The sequence below is a fragment of the Vanellus vanellus genome (genome assembly GCF_965231255.1).
Source record: "Vanellus vanellus genome assembly, chromosome: 4".
NCBI lineage: Eukaryota > Metazoa > Chordata > Aves > Charadriiformes > Charadriidae > Vanellus > Vanellus vanellus.
In genome coordinates, this window is record NC_138909.1 from 83,099,272 (window position 1) to 83,113,383 (window position 14,112).

The 14,112-nt window shown below is 39.6% G+C and overlaps 1 protein-coding gene across 1 annotated transcript in view; it reads left to right on the forward strand.

Moving 5' to 3' along the window:
- LOC309671633 (vascular endothelial growth factor C-like) overlaps positions 1-13,482 on the forward strand; it is a gene marked incomplete at its 5' end in the record, with an annotated part of 84,028 nt that extends 70,546 nt beyond the window's left edge. Inside the window, 4 exons of the mRNA XM_082482911.1 lie at positions 2,426-2,577; positions 6,616-6,725; positions 6,983-7,313; positions 12,981-13,482. Of these exons, the coding sequence (XP_082339037.1) occupies positions 2,426-2,577; positions 6,616-6,725; positions 6,983-7,313; positions 12,981-13,095 (708 nt within the window). The 3' untranslated portion in view covers positions 13,096-13,482. The remainder of the gene's footprint in view (positions 1-2,425; positions 2,578-6,615; positions 6,726-6,982; positions 7,314-12,980) is intronic.
- Between the last annotated feature and the right edge of the window lie 630 nt (positions 13,483-14,112).

Below are 14,112 nucleotides of genomic sequence, written 5' to 3' on the forward strand. Positions count from 1 at the left end.
AAAGACTTATGTAGGTGAGTTTTGTCATCTGATTAAAGGTCAGTATTTAAAAAAAACAGATACTCAAAGAACTCAGCATATATTTTCTCAATTGTGTACTGAATTCAGAAATGGAAGCTATTTTTCATAAACATAGTCCTTTCTGTCTCTTTCTCTACAACACCACCTTCCTCCTCTCCAGTTTCCTAGTTAGATATAACAAAACCTACAATGGCCTTCAAACAGGTGGATATTTTAGGAATAAATTAATAAGTAGATAAAGCTATTTTCATATAAAATATTAGTACAAAGATGATAGCTCTGTGTTATGATTTCTGCTGGTTTTGGATGAGGCATCTTGGTACGAATGCCTTTTGTGATTATTTTAAAGGAACTTTTATAAAAGATAAGGGTTAATGGAGCCAATATTGGTTTGGAAGCCAAGAATGATTATAAGTATAATAAAAAGTTGATTATAAAGTCTGTTTCCAGAAGTCTGTGTTGAACTTAGTGCAAACCCCGGAGGTATGTCTGGTGATAATTATGTTTGAGAGAAGCAGACACTGGTTTAGGTATTAATTTTATTGATAGCAAACTTTAAACTAGACATGGACTTGTGCCCTTATCTTATTGATGACTCAAGACCAAAATTTTAAGAAGTGTTATTTATTTTGTAGCTGGAGCAAGAATCCAAATGTTAATATGCTTTGGCTAGAAGTGTCTCTAACAAGAGCAACTCTTTCCATGGTAGCTGCCTAGATGGATAGGTTTTTTCATCAATATTTGGAAGATGCAGGAAACTGTTTTCTGGTTTGGTTTTCCTTCTATGGAAGTAAACCCAGTAAAACCAGTTCGCATTTCTAGATCCTAGTGGGGGGAAAAAAAACAAACCCACATTTAAAAGTAATATAAGGGGTGCGATACTTTTTGCAGCAAAAATAATTGTGTTGTAATCTTCTGTAACAGAATTAAATGCAAATATAATACTTTTGCCATTTCAGTTCTTGTATGATGACACTCCCAGTGTTAAACCTTTTTTAAAGATCCGGTCACTAAATGATGTAAAAATTTGTTTTCTAAAATAGATACTATCTGTAAGAGTTGATGATGCTTTTTACAGTTTAGGTTTAAGTTGCATAATTTAGATATATCAATAGTAGGAACTTTATTGTCGGCTGCACAGGCGCTCTTTTACCCTGTAGGCACTGGGTGAATATATCCCACCCCGCTGCACCCGTGGGCTTGCCGGTACCCAGGCTCGCTTCCGAACTTGGGTGCAAGGTGCTGTTTTCAGGACATCCTGTAGATGTACTTCATATTTTGCATCATTTAAAATTACCAGCGTTTTCGTTACGTTTGCATGCTGCCTATATACCTGTCTGGTTATGCAGTCTCATCAACTGAAACTGGAATAATAACCAATGACCATGTTCTTAAAGGTAGTAAAGTCCCTAGAAGATGCAGAAATATTCTTAAATATATTTGGAAAAGTGACTAAACGCCTAAAAAGCAACAGTGCACTATTATCGTATTTAAAAATAAATACCAAAAAATAGTTTTTAAGATTTCGACCTAAAGTATTTGTCCTAACTTTTCAGAAGACTATTGAGATTTAAATCTTACAGTGAAACCTTCTTAATTTGGTAACGTACGTGTCCTGGATCGAGTACTGAAATGAGTCTCCCTGTTTGTCTGTTACCACGTGTTTGGTTTTTCCACAAGGTATCGCTGAAGTTGTCCTCTTCCACCAGCTGGGCTACATTCCCCACTAAAATTAGGGTTTTATTCATTCACATACCTGATTTTTTTATTAATAGTCAATATTTGTTAATATGCCCCAAAACAATTTAATCGCTCAAGATGCATTCTGTTAGGGTAACCGTATATTTTGCACTGGTACGAATACTGGAAAGTCAAAGATACTCTGTGCTGCAATTCAAAACTTGTTCATCCAAAAATGTTTTGATCTAAGTCCAACATCTCGCTGTTTTACACAAGCTTTTGTAGCTGCGCAGCTGAGGTATTAGGTTGTAGCTTACCCCTTTTTCAAATGCTTCTTGTTTTCCAACTTTTTGAAGCACTTTCCAAATGTTACGTTTTAGGTTTTTTAGACGGCTGCCAATTTAAAGTCATTTCCTCTAGACAAACGAGTCCTTTGTACATTTCCCTCTTCTAACAATGTTAGTTTAAATGTTATAGTATGCAAACAGGCACGTAACAGAGTTTAACGCTAAAAATGTGAATTGTCATAATGCAGCTATTGTATTCATTTTTCACATAATGATTAATTAGCGGTATAATTGAATCTGCCAAAGAATGATGGCAGAGAACAAAAACCCAAACTTAAATTCTTTATAGCTTTTTCTGTATGTCCTTATATTATTTTTCTTTGAAGTGTTCCTGATCTGTCAAACCCGTTCTCTTTCCTTCGCTCTCCCTTTCACAGCTGTTTGAGATCACGGTGCCTCTCTCCCACGGCCCCAAACCGGTAACCGTCAGTTTTGCCAATCACACGTCGTGCCGGTGCATGTCGAAGCTGGACGTCTACAGACAGGTTCATTCCATCATCAGGCGCTCCTTGCCAGCGACACAAACTCAGTGAGTAGGAGAATCCTCTTTCCTTTCGCATTATGAGCAAGCCTACATAATTAGATGGAAAATATTGCTGGAAGCTTTTGCAGTTCCAATCGGTGAACTTCCACGCGTTAGTAGTAGCAGAATGCGTTTTGCAAAGGCGCTAATAATCGATTCACGTGGAGAGAGTGTTACTAAAGTAACATTACCTTTTTACCCAGTGGATAAACTGGGGCGGGGTCGTTTAAAAATGAAGAATAATGTTGTGCGTGGGGTTTGTTTCATGGAAGGAGCTACAATGCAATTGAGGCTTAAAGGAAACATCAATGAAATAAACTTTTTTTTTTTTTTAAAAAAGTAGTCATAAAAGCTGTCCAAAAATACTTTTGCAAATAAGGAGTAGACGATATTTCTCTCAAACTGTAATTTCGTATTTTAAAAGGTGTTTAAAAAAGGGCTGTTTTGAGGGAATCTTTGAGTACAAATCTTTTTTGGATATCTTCATATTCCAGAAGTGAAAATAATAGAGAATGGGAAGGGGAAATAAAGGGTTAATTGACAGTCCACAGAATTAGCGTGTTGATTTCTACGGTGGTTTTGAATGCAAAAAGTCACAGAGGACATCAGGCACCAAAGCAATCGGTACTAAAACACTTGAAGAACTCCTTCCCTTTGTTCTAGAGAACTTGAGTGATGATTTCATGATGTATAAACGTATAGCAGGACAAAAATATGTAACAGGCTAACAGTTGCTTTATGGAAAACCAATGACTAGAAGCTGAACTGGAATTAACTGTAGACATTTTTTTATAAGATGAGCGAGTAGTGCAAAATGCCCAGAGATGTAAGCTAGGCCATCTTCTCTGTTTTCATTCCGTTAAATTCTTGATGTTTTCTGACATGCTCCAGCTAAGCACACATTATATTCTATTTGAATTCAAATTATTGAATTTGGCCGTCAAAACACAGATCGTAAGCAGTAGACTAGAAAAATAGTAGGAAATATATCTATTAATGGCTTAAGTAGCTGAATAATTAACAGATTTTAAAAAATCAAAACCCAGGAGTCAATAATAAAGTCAAATTATGCTGACTGTTGGCAGCTTCTCAGTGCTTCCAGATGACGAGCAGTTGTAACGACCATTGCAAGAGTTTATTGTAGCCAGGAAACAGCTGCTGCAGTTAGAGGGAAGTAAGCGCAGAGCTACTGGACTTTGACCAGCACTCCCCAGTAGCTGCCTGCCCTGTCCGTAAGGGATCGTGCTTCAACAAAGGTCCGACAGAGGAGTACTGCATCAGATTATGTACAGGCTTTCTCTCCTGTCGGGTACTCTCTTTGAGTTTAAAATCTATGGATTTTACAAGAAAATAGAAAAAAAAAAAAAAAAAGGCACAAACCAAGCTAGGTGCTTCTGGATTCTCGAAAGGGAAGTAAAGACACTTCCATGTTCCTGGTGGGTGCCTGGATGCTTTTCAGAATCCCACTGGGTTTGTTTTTTTTTTTTAATTTGTACTAGGTTTTTTAATTTGTACTAAAGTTCTCAATTTCTTTTCAACTTCTTATTTTTCCTTAACATTTTTATTTGTAGGTTTGAATGCCGGTGGCACTGTTGTAAAGCCAAAACTTGGAATTGTACTTTCTTGTCGCAGTGCCAGATCTACATGTGTGCATCTGTTTATGTACACGCTCATTTTTAACAGGAATCTAGGCATGACTTTCTTAGGTATTGGTGAAGAGACAAGCCTAGGAGTATAATCCCCGGGTTTAGGGGAGTAACACGGGATCTAGTAAGAATTCAAGGCTGGATTATGCCACGATGCGCAGACACGTGTTAGAAAGAAGAGGGAAATGACACGTAAGGTAGAATACAAATAGATGATCTTTTTTTATATAAAATACGTTTTCTGCACAACTTCATCCTGAGAATTAAGGTCTTGGTCTTTACTTGTTCTCGCGCTTTTTTTTCCTTCTTTTCCTTCTAAAAAGCAGTAGCTACCTCTACGTACTTGCGGAGCTGCGGCATGTCAGTTCATGCTAACCAGCGTTTCAGAACACCTCCTGGATTAATGGTGGCTTAAGTTGTACTCTTCTCTGTTTATATAGAATTTCACCGAGACGTGAAACTGAGTGAGAAAATTGTCGCTCTTTATTTTAGAAGTTTAGCTATTGGGGGCGGGGGGAGCAGAGGGGTCTCCAATATACGCCGTTCAGATCCAAATCTCTATGATGCCCCTTTTGTCCCATGGTTTGTAGGTGGGCGCTTCAGAGCTGATAAGCGTTATTTTAGAGGTGGTTTGGATATTATGGTGTACACATTAAATGTTTCCCCCTCTTGTGCATTATCAGTCCTGGCACTGACAGGCAAAAAGTTAGCATGCTGATTTTTGTCATTTTTATTTTTTTTATAGTTGAATTGACAGTGATTTGGAAAGAGGTAATAAATTTTTTTTGCAGAGTGGTTTTGCCTCTGAGGGTTTTTTTTTTCCCTATCCTTCCTGAACTTTCCTAAAATGTTACAATAAGTCATTTTAAAATTTCAGCCATACCCACCCATACATTTCTCCACTAGCAACCAGAGTAGAGTTTGTAAACAAACAGTTCCAGTTCCTTTTGCTGGGTGTCTCCAACCCCGACGCTGAAATATATATTGTGCTCTTCAAGTTCTGGAAACTTGGGTTTTGTATCAACATTGTCTTCTCATGGGTTCATGTGCGCTTGGTGTTTTCTTCATACTGCCACCCTGGCTTCCTTCTGCAGTTGGTTTTAAACACTCCCGGCTAGACCCAGGCTGCTCCAGGTGTGAGTTGTTGGGTTGGTTTTTTTTAAACAGAATACAATAAATTATCCGTAGCATTTCTCAAGCAGAATCATGAGGAGGCAAAAGGACCCACGTGCCAAGTGAGGGAGCAAGAGCGAGCTCATTAGCGGAATGAAATCGGGAAACACCGGCTTGAGAAAAGAGGGAGGATGGAGGGTGATGGAGGGTGATGTTCCAGCACAGCAGTCTCTACAAACAGAGAGTCGCTGGACGTGCTGGAGGGCAGTGGTGTACATTTTGGAATGTGCGAGTAATGGTGCTCAGGGGAATGTCAAGGGCTTAAATTGGGTAATGGATGGTGCTACCGTAACACATGAGGGGTTTAGAAGTCCTACAGAAACCATGACTAAATGACACGGCCCGGACACAGGAAGTTAGACATGATTTGTTAGAAGGTGTCACCTGTGGTGATAAAGAAATAGCAAGGGAGGAAGATCGAATAATAGACAACTATTGTGTCTGTGGGGCACCTGCTGGTTGAGTTCAGGCCCTCTTTAACAAGAGACCCGCTGCTGTTAGGATTTTTGGCTTTCTTTGGTACCACTACCTTGGCTGCAAAACTCCAACAGGTAAAGAGCATTAAATTGTTAAATTGTTTATTGTCTTTCATTTCTAAAGTGAAGAGGCATCACTGCTGCAATCCAAATCTTTAGATTGAGGAACGCTGTCCAGGATTTGAGTGGCTGATGAGAAGGAGCCGGTTAATGTCACATAACTGTCACATAAAGGGGAAAGGATAATCTGACTTTGTTTCAGAAATTAGAGTTTGGTCTACAGCAATCATTCAGAAACTATTAGCATCTCTCTTTTGATGCCTATATGTGTGAAAACGTTTTTGTACTGCAAAAATAAATGTAGAAAATCATGCCTGTTTTCACCTATGCGGTATTTGGCACGCAAATATTTTTTATACTGGTCTATTTTCTATGTGAGGCTTACATTCAAGGGTTAACTCTGTTTCCAAACTACATTAGGAAAGTACAAATATCAGTTTCTAGAAGTTGGAGCTAAAACTTGAAATGTGACAACGTATCTTCAACGAATGGTTGAAGATTCCTGTAGTGGGGAGAACCTTAAAAAGTGACAGATTTGATAGGAGTTAAAAATAAGGTTATGAATGAGCTGAAGCTCTTCAAAAGGGTTTTGTAACGGAGGGAAACAAAAGCAATTAGCACCTAAAATTGATTATTTTTTTTTCTTGAGTTCTTACGGTAGTAAATCAACAGTACATTTCATTCCACAGGTGTCATGTGGCAAACAAGACCTGTCCAAAAAATCATATCTGGAATAATCAAATTTGCAGATGTTTGGCACAGCATGATTTCGGTTTCTCTTCTCACCTTGGAGATTCCGGTAAGCAGTTTTGCTTAAATGATTAAATGTAGTTCCGTGTTTTGATTTACCTAAAGGGGAAATTAAAAACATGAAAAGTAAATAGCTGAATCTTTTTCTTTATCAATATTAGTACTGCTTATGGTGGTCTTTCGACATATGTTTGTTCTTAAAACACCTTGAAAGGTATGAATTCAACAACGTTTCTTCACTTAAAAATAGGGGATGGGTAGAGAAAAAATTCTGATAATTGTGCAAGTTCTCTGCTGTATTTTCAGATGCGTCTGAAGGATTCCATATTTGCGGACCAAACAAAGAGCTGGATGAAGAAACCTGCCAATGCGTCTGCAAAGGAGGCGTGCGGCCCTCGAGCTGTGGACCTCACAAGGAATTAGACAGATCATCATGTCAGTGCCTGTGCAAAAACAAACTTCTCCCCGCTTCCTGTGGGCCCAACAAGGAATTTGACGAAGACAAGTGCCAGTGTGTATGTAAAAAGACCTGTCCGAAACATCAGCCGCTAAACCCTGCAAAGTGCATCTGTGAATGTATAGAGTCTCCCAATAAATGCTTCTTGAAAGGAAAAAGGTTCCATCACCAGACGTGCAGGTAAAAACTCGATCTTTAGCCCTTTCATTGTGTTTAAGGCATAAAATTTTGGGTTGTGTCATTAGCTGCTTTGTTGGATTGCTTTGTCGCCTTAAGTGAGCAGCAAAACTCTTCAATTCGTTTTTCTCTTGTGTGACCTCTGTCCTCTCTAAGAGGAAACTGCAAGGCAGAAGAAGTATTTTAAAGCATGTTTAGTTTCTTGTACTCTTACTACTACTTCGTATGATTTTTTTTCTTTTGATGAGAATGAGCTGTAAGTTCAAGCTCCCCATTTTCTGTGCTACTTAAAACCCCACTCTTTTTTTTCCCAAGAACTGACTATTGCAATTGGAATAACTCAAATATTCCTAATTAGATTTCATGGGTTAGTTCTGGAGATACCATCATTCCTTTTCACTTCCTAAATTTTTGCATATCCGTCATTTCACTGAACTGTTATTGAAGATTTATGAGTGCATAAAAAGTCTTATAGCTCTGGGTGATTTTTGTGAAAAGTAGACATATATAACTATAAAACTGACCACCCACGTTCATCATTTAAAATGGAATGTGGTCAGGAAAAAACCTCTGCAATTTTTTATCTGTCACGGGGGCTTTTCCTGCCACGACTGCTACACCCATAGCGGTAGCAGTCTATATATAAATATGTGAATGACTTCAAGTTCTGAGAAACAAGCAATATTATTTTTGCTTTTTATATATTTTGAGGAAAGTTTTCCTGTAAAGTGAATTTGTTAAAACAGAAGCAATGCCATTTGGAGCAGAAAGATCACTTATTTATTAATATATGGGAATCTTTCTATTATACCGATGACAAATAACAATTCCAGAAATGTTTGGGCACTGGAAATGGAAAATAGAAAATTAGGACATTTATATGTCTTTGGTCAGAAAAATTGGGATGTTTAAATGTCTTACTTATCAAAAGTAAACCTTAGAGTATATTTTTTAATATAACATGTAATTAGTAATAAATATATTGCCAGATATATATACATTAGTTCATCTTGAATAAAAAAAAAGTCTAATATGAGGAATGAGACCTGTGTTGAGCTCTCTAAAACAGAGGGAAAGATTAATAATGACTGACATGATGTGTTTTCCTATGTTTGGCCTTTTGAGTGGAATAGAAGAGCTAATACAAATATAAGAAATAGTTTCTTCTCTATTATTGGGTTGTATTTCAATTTTATGTTTGCAGAGGAAAAAAAAAAAGCAGCCTGATTACATGAGCTTTAAGCACATTACAAAGCCTCAGCGCGACTCCAGTGTGCACTTCCAGCAGTGCTACACACATCAACCGTGTGTATTTTAAAAGAACATTCACAACTGGAAAATTCAGGCATTTGAAAGGCTAAGAAATGCCATAATAGATACCTGATGCCACCTCCATTGATTTAAAGACTTAATATTTGAAGGAGGAAATTGAGTTGTGGTTGAGTGAGTTGAGACAGTGTTGCGGTTGGGTGCGATAAAGAGTTGGAATCCCTTTCTCACTTCCAACGACACTGTGATGTAGGATGCTTTTAGCTGGTTCTCTCCTAAGCAGTTCGTCTTTGCGTGGAGAAAGAGAAAGATTTGGATATGGTGTTACTCTACAGCCCCACAACCAATAGCCCTGTAGATAGCGGCACTGTCAAGGAAAAGAGAGGATGCGATCTCTCCTCCTTTTTCAGAAAGCACTTGGCACAGGTTTCTCGCATATCTGGCATGTCCACAAGCTTTCTGTAAAAGGAAGAAAAACCCTGCAACGTCCTGTTTGTCTTTTGAAAGAAAGATGCCGTGCTGCTACGAGACCACGTAAATGGAGGTGCCCCTCTGCAACTGTGCGAGGTGCCGGAGACCTCGACACGAGCAGACCCCCATAGCCGTGTCCTCGGCAGCTCCCCGTGCTGACAGAGAGCCCTTGTAGGTTCTGGTTTTGAGGCACCTGCATGTTTATGCACTCTACCTAAAATGCCTCTACCTCTGATGTCAGACCCTGCTCCAGAGGACACGAATAAAAAGTCATTTACAAAGAACAGGACAGGAAGAAAAAAAAGAAAAGAAAATAAAACAACAAAACACCATAAAGCATATTGGCTTTTAAGGTGATCATGCTGTTACCACCACTAAAAGTAGCATTCCTACTTCAGTTTGATCTCTGCAGATGTTACACTCTCCAAAATCTCAAACCTGAGCATTTGGTGGCAAAAATCACAATTACTGACCATAAAGAGAAAGTTGCCACTGACTCACCCAGCGCTATGTACATTGGCTGCACATCTCTCTTAGCTCCGGCGTGCTCAGGTTGGCCTCATCGACACAGACATCTGTCACATGGAAACACTCCATAAACAACATTCAGCCTTAATCTTTTGAAAGACCTGCTCTATTGTTCAGCAGAGTTTCCTAAGGAAACCACATTTATATAGTTACAATGCCTCTGCCACTATTCACCCTGCGCTATCACCTCAGAAATGTATTTTGGTCAGTTTTGGCCGGGCCAGATAACTAGGCACCTCCGCTGCAAAGCGTTTTAGAGGAGGAGAGGGGCTTTCTTGCTCCGTTGGAGTGTTCCTGATAAGGATAAAATTGCAGCAACCTGACCTTGACCGCTGCTAGACGCAAACTCACGTGGGAGAGATGCTTTATGGCATTCTCAACTGTAAGTTGAGTTGAAGTTCGCAGTTCACTAGGAGGCACAACTCAACACCTCGTGTGCAACGATTACCTGGCTGCTTTTCATTTTGTGCAATGTCATAGGTGGGTGGAAGAGTTTAGCTTTGTCTTCCCCCCCCCCATCTTTCTCTTATTTCATTCTACGGTCGTTCAGTACATGAAATAGTCTGACTTTCATGGCAGGAAGAGGCAAAAAGGCGAGTGAGGTCAGTGTTTGATCCATTGCGTCTCCATGGAGTGCCTTTTTCTTGGAACAACCTACTGCTGGTTGCCCATTTGCTCAGGGTATTAGATCCTTTGGCAAACGTGCAAGCCAGTAAAGTTCACTTGCTTTCTTTCTCAAGTGACACTGTGATTTTTGTTGCCTTTTTCCACTGTTTCCAAACTTTATTGGGCAAGAGGTCAGTAGGACTTTGAGAGAGTCCCATGAGCTGCTACTCTGAGCTCAAATATCTATATTAAGTAAGTGGCACAAAATACTGTTACTCCCTTAATTACAGAGGCCACACTGGTGAAATAATCTGTGATTAATGACATTGAAAACACCAAACAAGATGTGACTAGTTAATAAATGTCATGTTTGCAGTCTTCCTCATTCCTTATTGCTTTCCTCATAGCCAGGTTCATTGGTTGAACTAGCTGGCTCGAATTAATGTAACTGTAATCCAGACCTCATATCATAAACAAATTATTGCAAAGTGGGAACTTTGGGTATCCAAAACAAGCACACAACATATTAACTTATCTGCAACAATAATAAGAGTAGCCATAAGCCCAAAACAAGAGTTGCCTCAGGCAGAGCGTGGTGACATTGCCTTGCTATGGTGTACTGTAGCAGCTTTGAACTGAAGTAAGTAGGAATTATAGTAATAGATCATAATATCAGTGTTTCATAAACAGGCACACATTATTTAAATACTGTGTTGAAATTCAAAACATATACTTTTGTCTGTTGACTCATTGCCAGGGTCTGGAAAAAAAAAAAGCAGACTTGTACTTTGTCTCCATTATACACCAGAAAGTATTTAGCATTGTTATTATAAGGTTATTTTAGGTCAAGTTCTTGTTTTAATAGAAAAATAAAGTAGGAAAAGGAAGAGTTCAGGGACAAACACAGATATTATCTTGTGTAACCTCTATTTTTCTGTCAAGTAATCTGTGAAGAAAAATTCTGCTGTATTTTAGGTAAATTTGACCTGTGGTTTAATGCTTTATGTCTGTTACACTTATTTTAATCAAGTAGGGAATATTTCTGTTCTTTATCCTTTAAGATTTATCATAAACATGGCCTGGACAGGTGTACTCTTCGCTGGGTAAAAAACTGGCTGGATGGCCGTGCCCAGAGAGTGGTGGTGAATGGAGTTAAATCCAGTTGGTGTCCAGTCACAAGTGGTGTCCCCCAGGGCTCGGTGCTGGGCCGGTTCTCTTTAATATCTTTATCAACGATCTGGATGAGGGGATCGAATGCACTGTCAGTAAGTTCGCAGACGACACTAAGCTAGGCAGGCGTGTTGGTCTGCTTGAGGGTAGGTTGGCTCTGCAGAGGCATCTGGCCAGGCTGGACCAATGGGCCGAGGCCAATGGTATGAGGTTCAACAAGGCCAAGTGTCGAGTCCTGCACTTGGGTCACACCAACCCCATGCAGCACTATGGGCTTGGGGCAGAGTGTCTGGAAAGCTGCCCGGCAGAAAAGGACCTGGGGGTGTTGGTGGACAGCCAGCTGGAGATGAGCCAGCAGTGTTCCCAGGTGGCCAAGAAGGCCAACAGCATCCTGGCCTGTGTCAGGAATGGTGTGGTGAGCAGGACTGGGGCAGTGATCATCCCCCTGTACTTGGCACTGGTGAGGCCCCACCTCGAGTACTGCGTTCAGTTTTGGGCCCTTCACTACAACAAGGACATTGAGGTGTTGGTGCATGTCCAGAGAAGGGCTACAAAGGTGGTGAGGGGTCTGGAGCACAAATCTGATGAGGAACGACTGAGGGCCCTGGGGGTGTTCAGCCTGGAGAAGAGGAGACTGAGGGGAGACCTTATCTCCCTCTACAAGTACCTGAAAGGAGGGGGTAGAGAGGTGGGGGCCGACCTCTTCTCCCTGGTGACAGGTGATAGGACGAGAGGAAATGGGTTCGAGTTATGTCAGGGGAGGTTTAGATTGGATATTAAGAAACACTTTTTCCCTGAAATGGTTATTAACCATTGGAAGAGGCTGCCCAGGGAGGGGGTGGGGTCACCATCCCTGGAGGTGTTTAAAAAAAAGGGTAGAGGTGGTACTTGGGGACATGGTTTAGAAGTGGTTTTGTCAGGGGAGGGTAATGGTTGGACTTGGTGATCTTAAAGGTCCTTTCCAACCTCAGTGATTCTCTGATTCTACAAGATGCAGGCTCTGATCTATTGCATGGAGAGAAGTAATGTGAAGTGTAGGTACACCCCCACTGGCCTCAGGGAGCGGCGATAGGAGTTTGCAGCTTGAAGGAAATACATTCTCTTTTTCCAGATCTGAGTGACAGTGTAACATAGGCAGAGAAATTTCTCTCGGGCTTATTGCAGCGGTGAATAAGGCGAGAAACAGTCCTGGGTAAGAAAATGGTAAATTTGCTCATCACCTGGTTCTGCATTGCCACCTCAAACTGGCAGCACGCAGTAGGTCATAACAAGCTGATTTAAGTAGAGAAAAATATCACCGCATTTTCAAAATTAAATTTAAGAAGGTACCACTCAAGATTAGAATGTGACCGCAACCAGGCAATGCGTTAAAAATATCCATGAGTGTCTGTCGCAATAGAATCTTTTCTCTTGAAAGATTCATTATTCTTATTCTTTCATTGTCTTTTGTGAAGAATGGTCCAATTCAAAGTAGTTGCAAGAACATCAACAAAAGTTAAAAGATCTGTATTTGTAGGAATTAAATATCCCGTCGAGAAATTGGAGTCTAAATGTACAGAGATTTCTACTCCAGGTTAATATAAATGATCATGTTTCATTAATGCCCGCTTTTTTTCATTTCTTTAGTTGTTACAGACCGCCGTGTACAGTCCGAACGAAACGCTGCGATGCTGGATTTTATTTTAGTGAAGAAGTGTGCCGCTGTGTACCCACATATTGGAAAAGACCACTCATGAATTAGCGAAGAGAGCACTACTCGCTATTTCGGTGTACATTTTTCCATGAGAACAAAGGAACGACGGAAACTTTGCTAATATTTGGAATTAAATGTTCACCAGAGACCCTGTGGGGCTTTCAGAGACAGACGCATTGTGCTTTTCTCAAGATGCGGAAAGCAAATGTAGAAAATAACTGGGGTTCGTGTTTTGTAAAGAACTCAATAAGGACTTATTTTCTGCCAATGACCAAACAGCCTAGGTTTTTCTTCTCGTGATTTTTTTTTTTTTTAAAGAGATAATGACTATATAATTTATTTCCACTAAAACCATTGTGCAGCATTTCTGTTTATAGCAGTAACAATTGTTAAAGCTCACTGTGATCAATATTTTTATATCATGCAAAGTATGTTTAAAATAAAATGGAAATTGTATTATAGAATGGTGAGAATGTTTAATCATCTGTCTGTACAAAGGAACCGCAATTTAGCTTTATTGCCAAAGGTCTTAAAAGGGGGGCGGAAGCGGTTAAGAGAACGCACTTTTATGAAAAGACGGCGACAGACATTTTCTCATACCTGTTATATGTCTATTTCAAATGACAGAGTTATACTAACTGTTTCGGGACCAGTGGTATTTCTGTCTCTAGAATTAAATTAGCAAAGCAAGTATAATTAATAACTAATGAAAACATTGGAGAGCCTATACGTTGCCCAAGGATAAGGACTACGTAAAAAGGACTGCAGCAACTACTCATATTCCAATATATTCACCTTTTATTTTATTTCTTGTTAGGATTCCTAAGGAATAATATAAAATAATGTCTGTTGAAGGTTTTTAGTATGAAAGCGGAAAAGCCAGCTATGCTTTTTATTTAGTATTACAGGCTACAGTGTAAAATTTACAACGAAATAATTCAGAATGCTTTGATGCACTTTACTCTTTCGTATAGTCAATCAGATGTCTCCATCAACAATGTCTGTGTGTGCAAAAACACTTTGAAGGAAAAAAATACAATTGATATTCCCAGGGAGACATGAAAG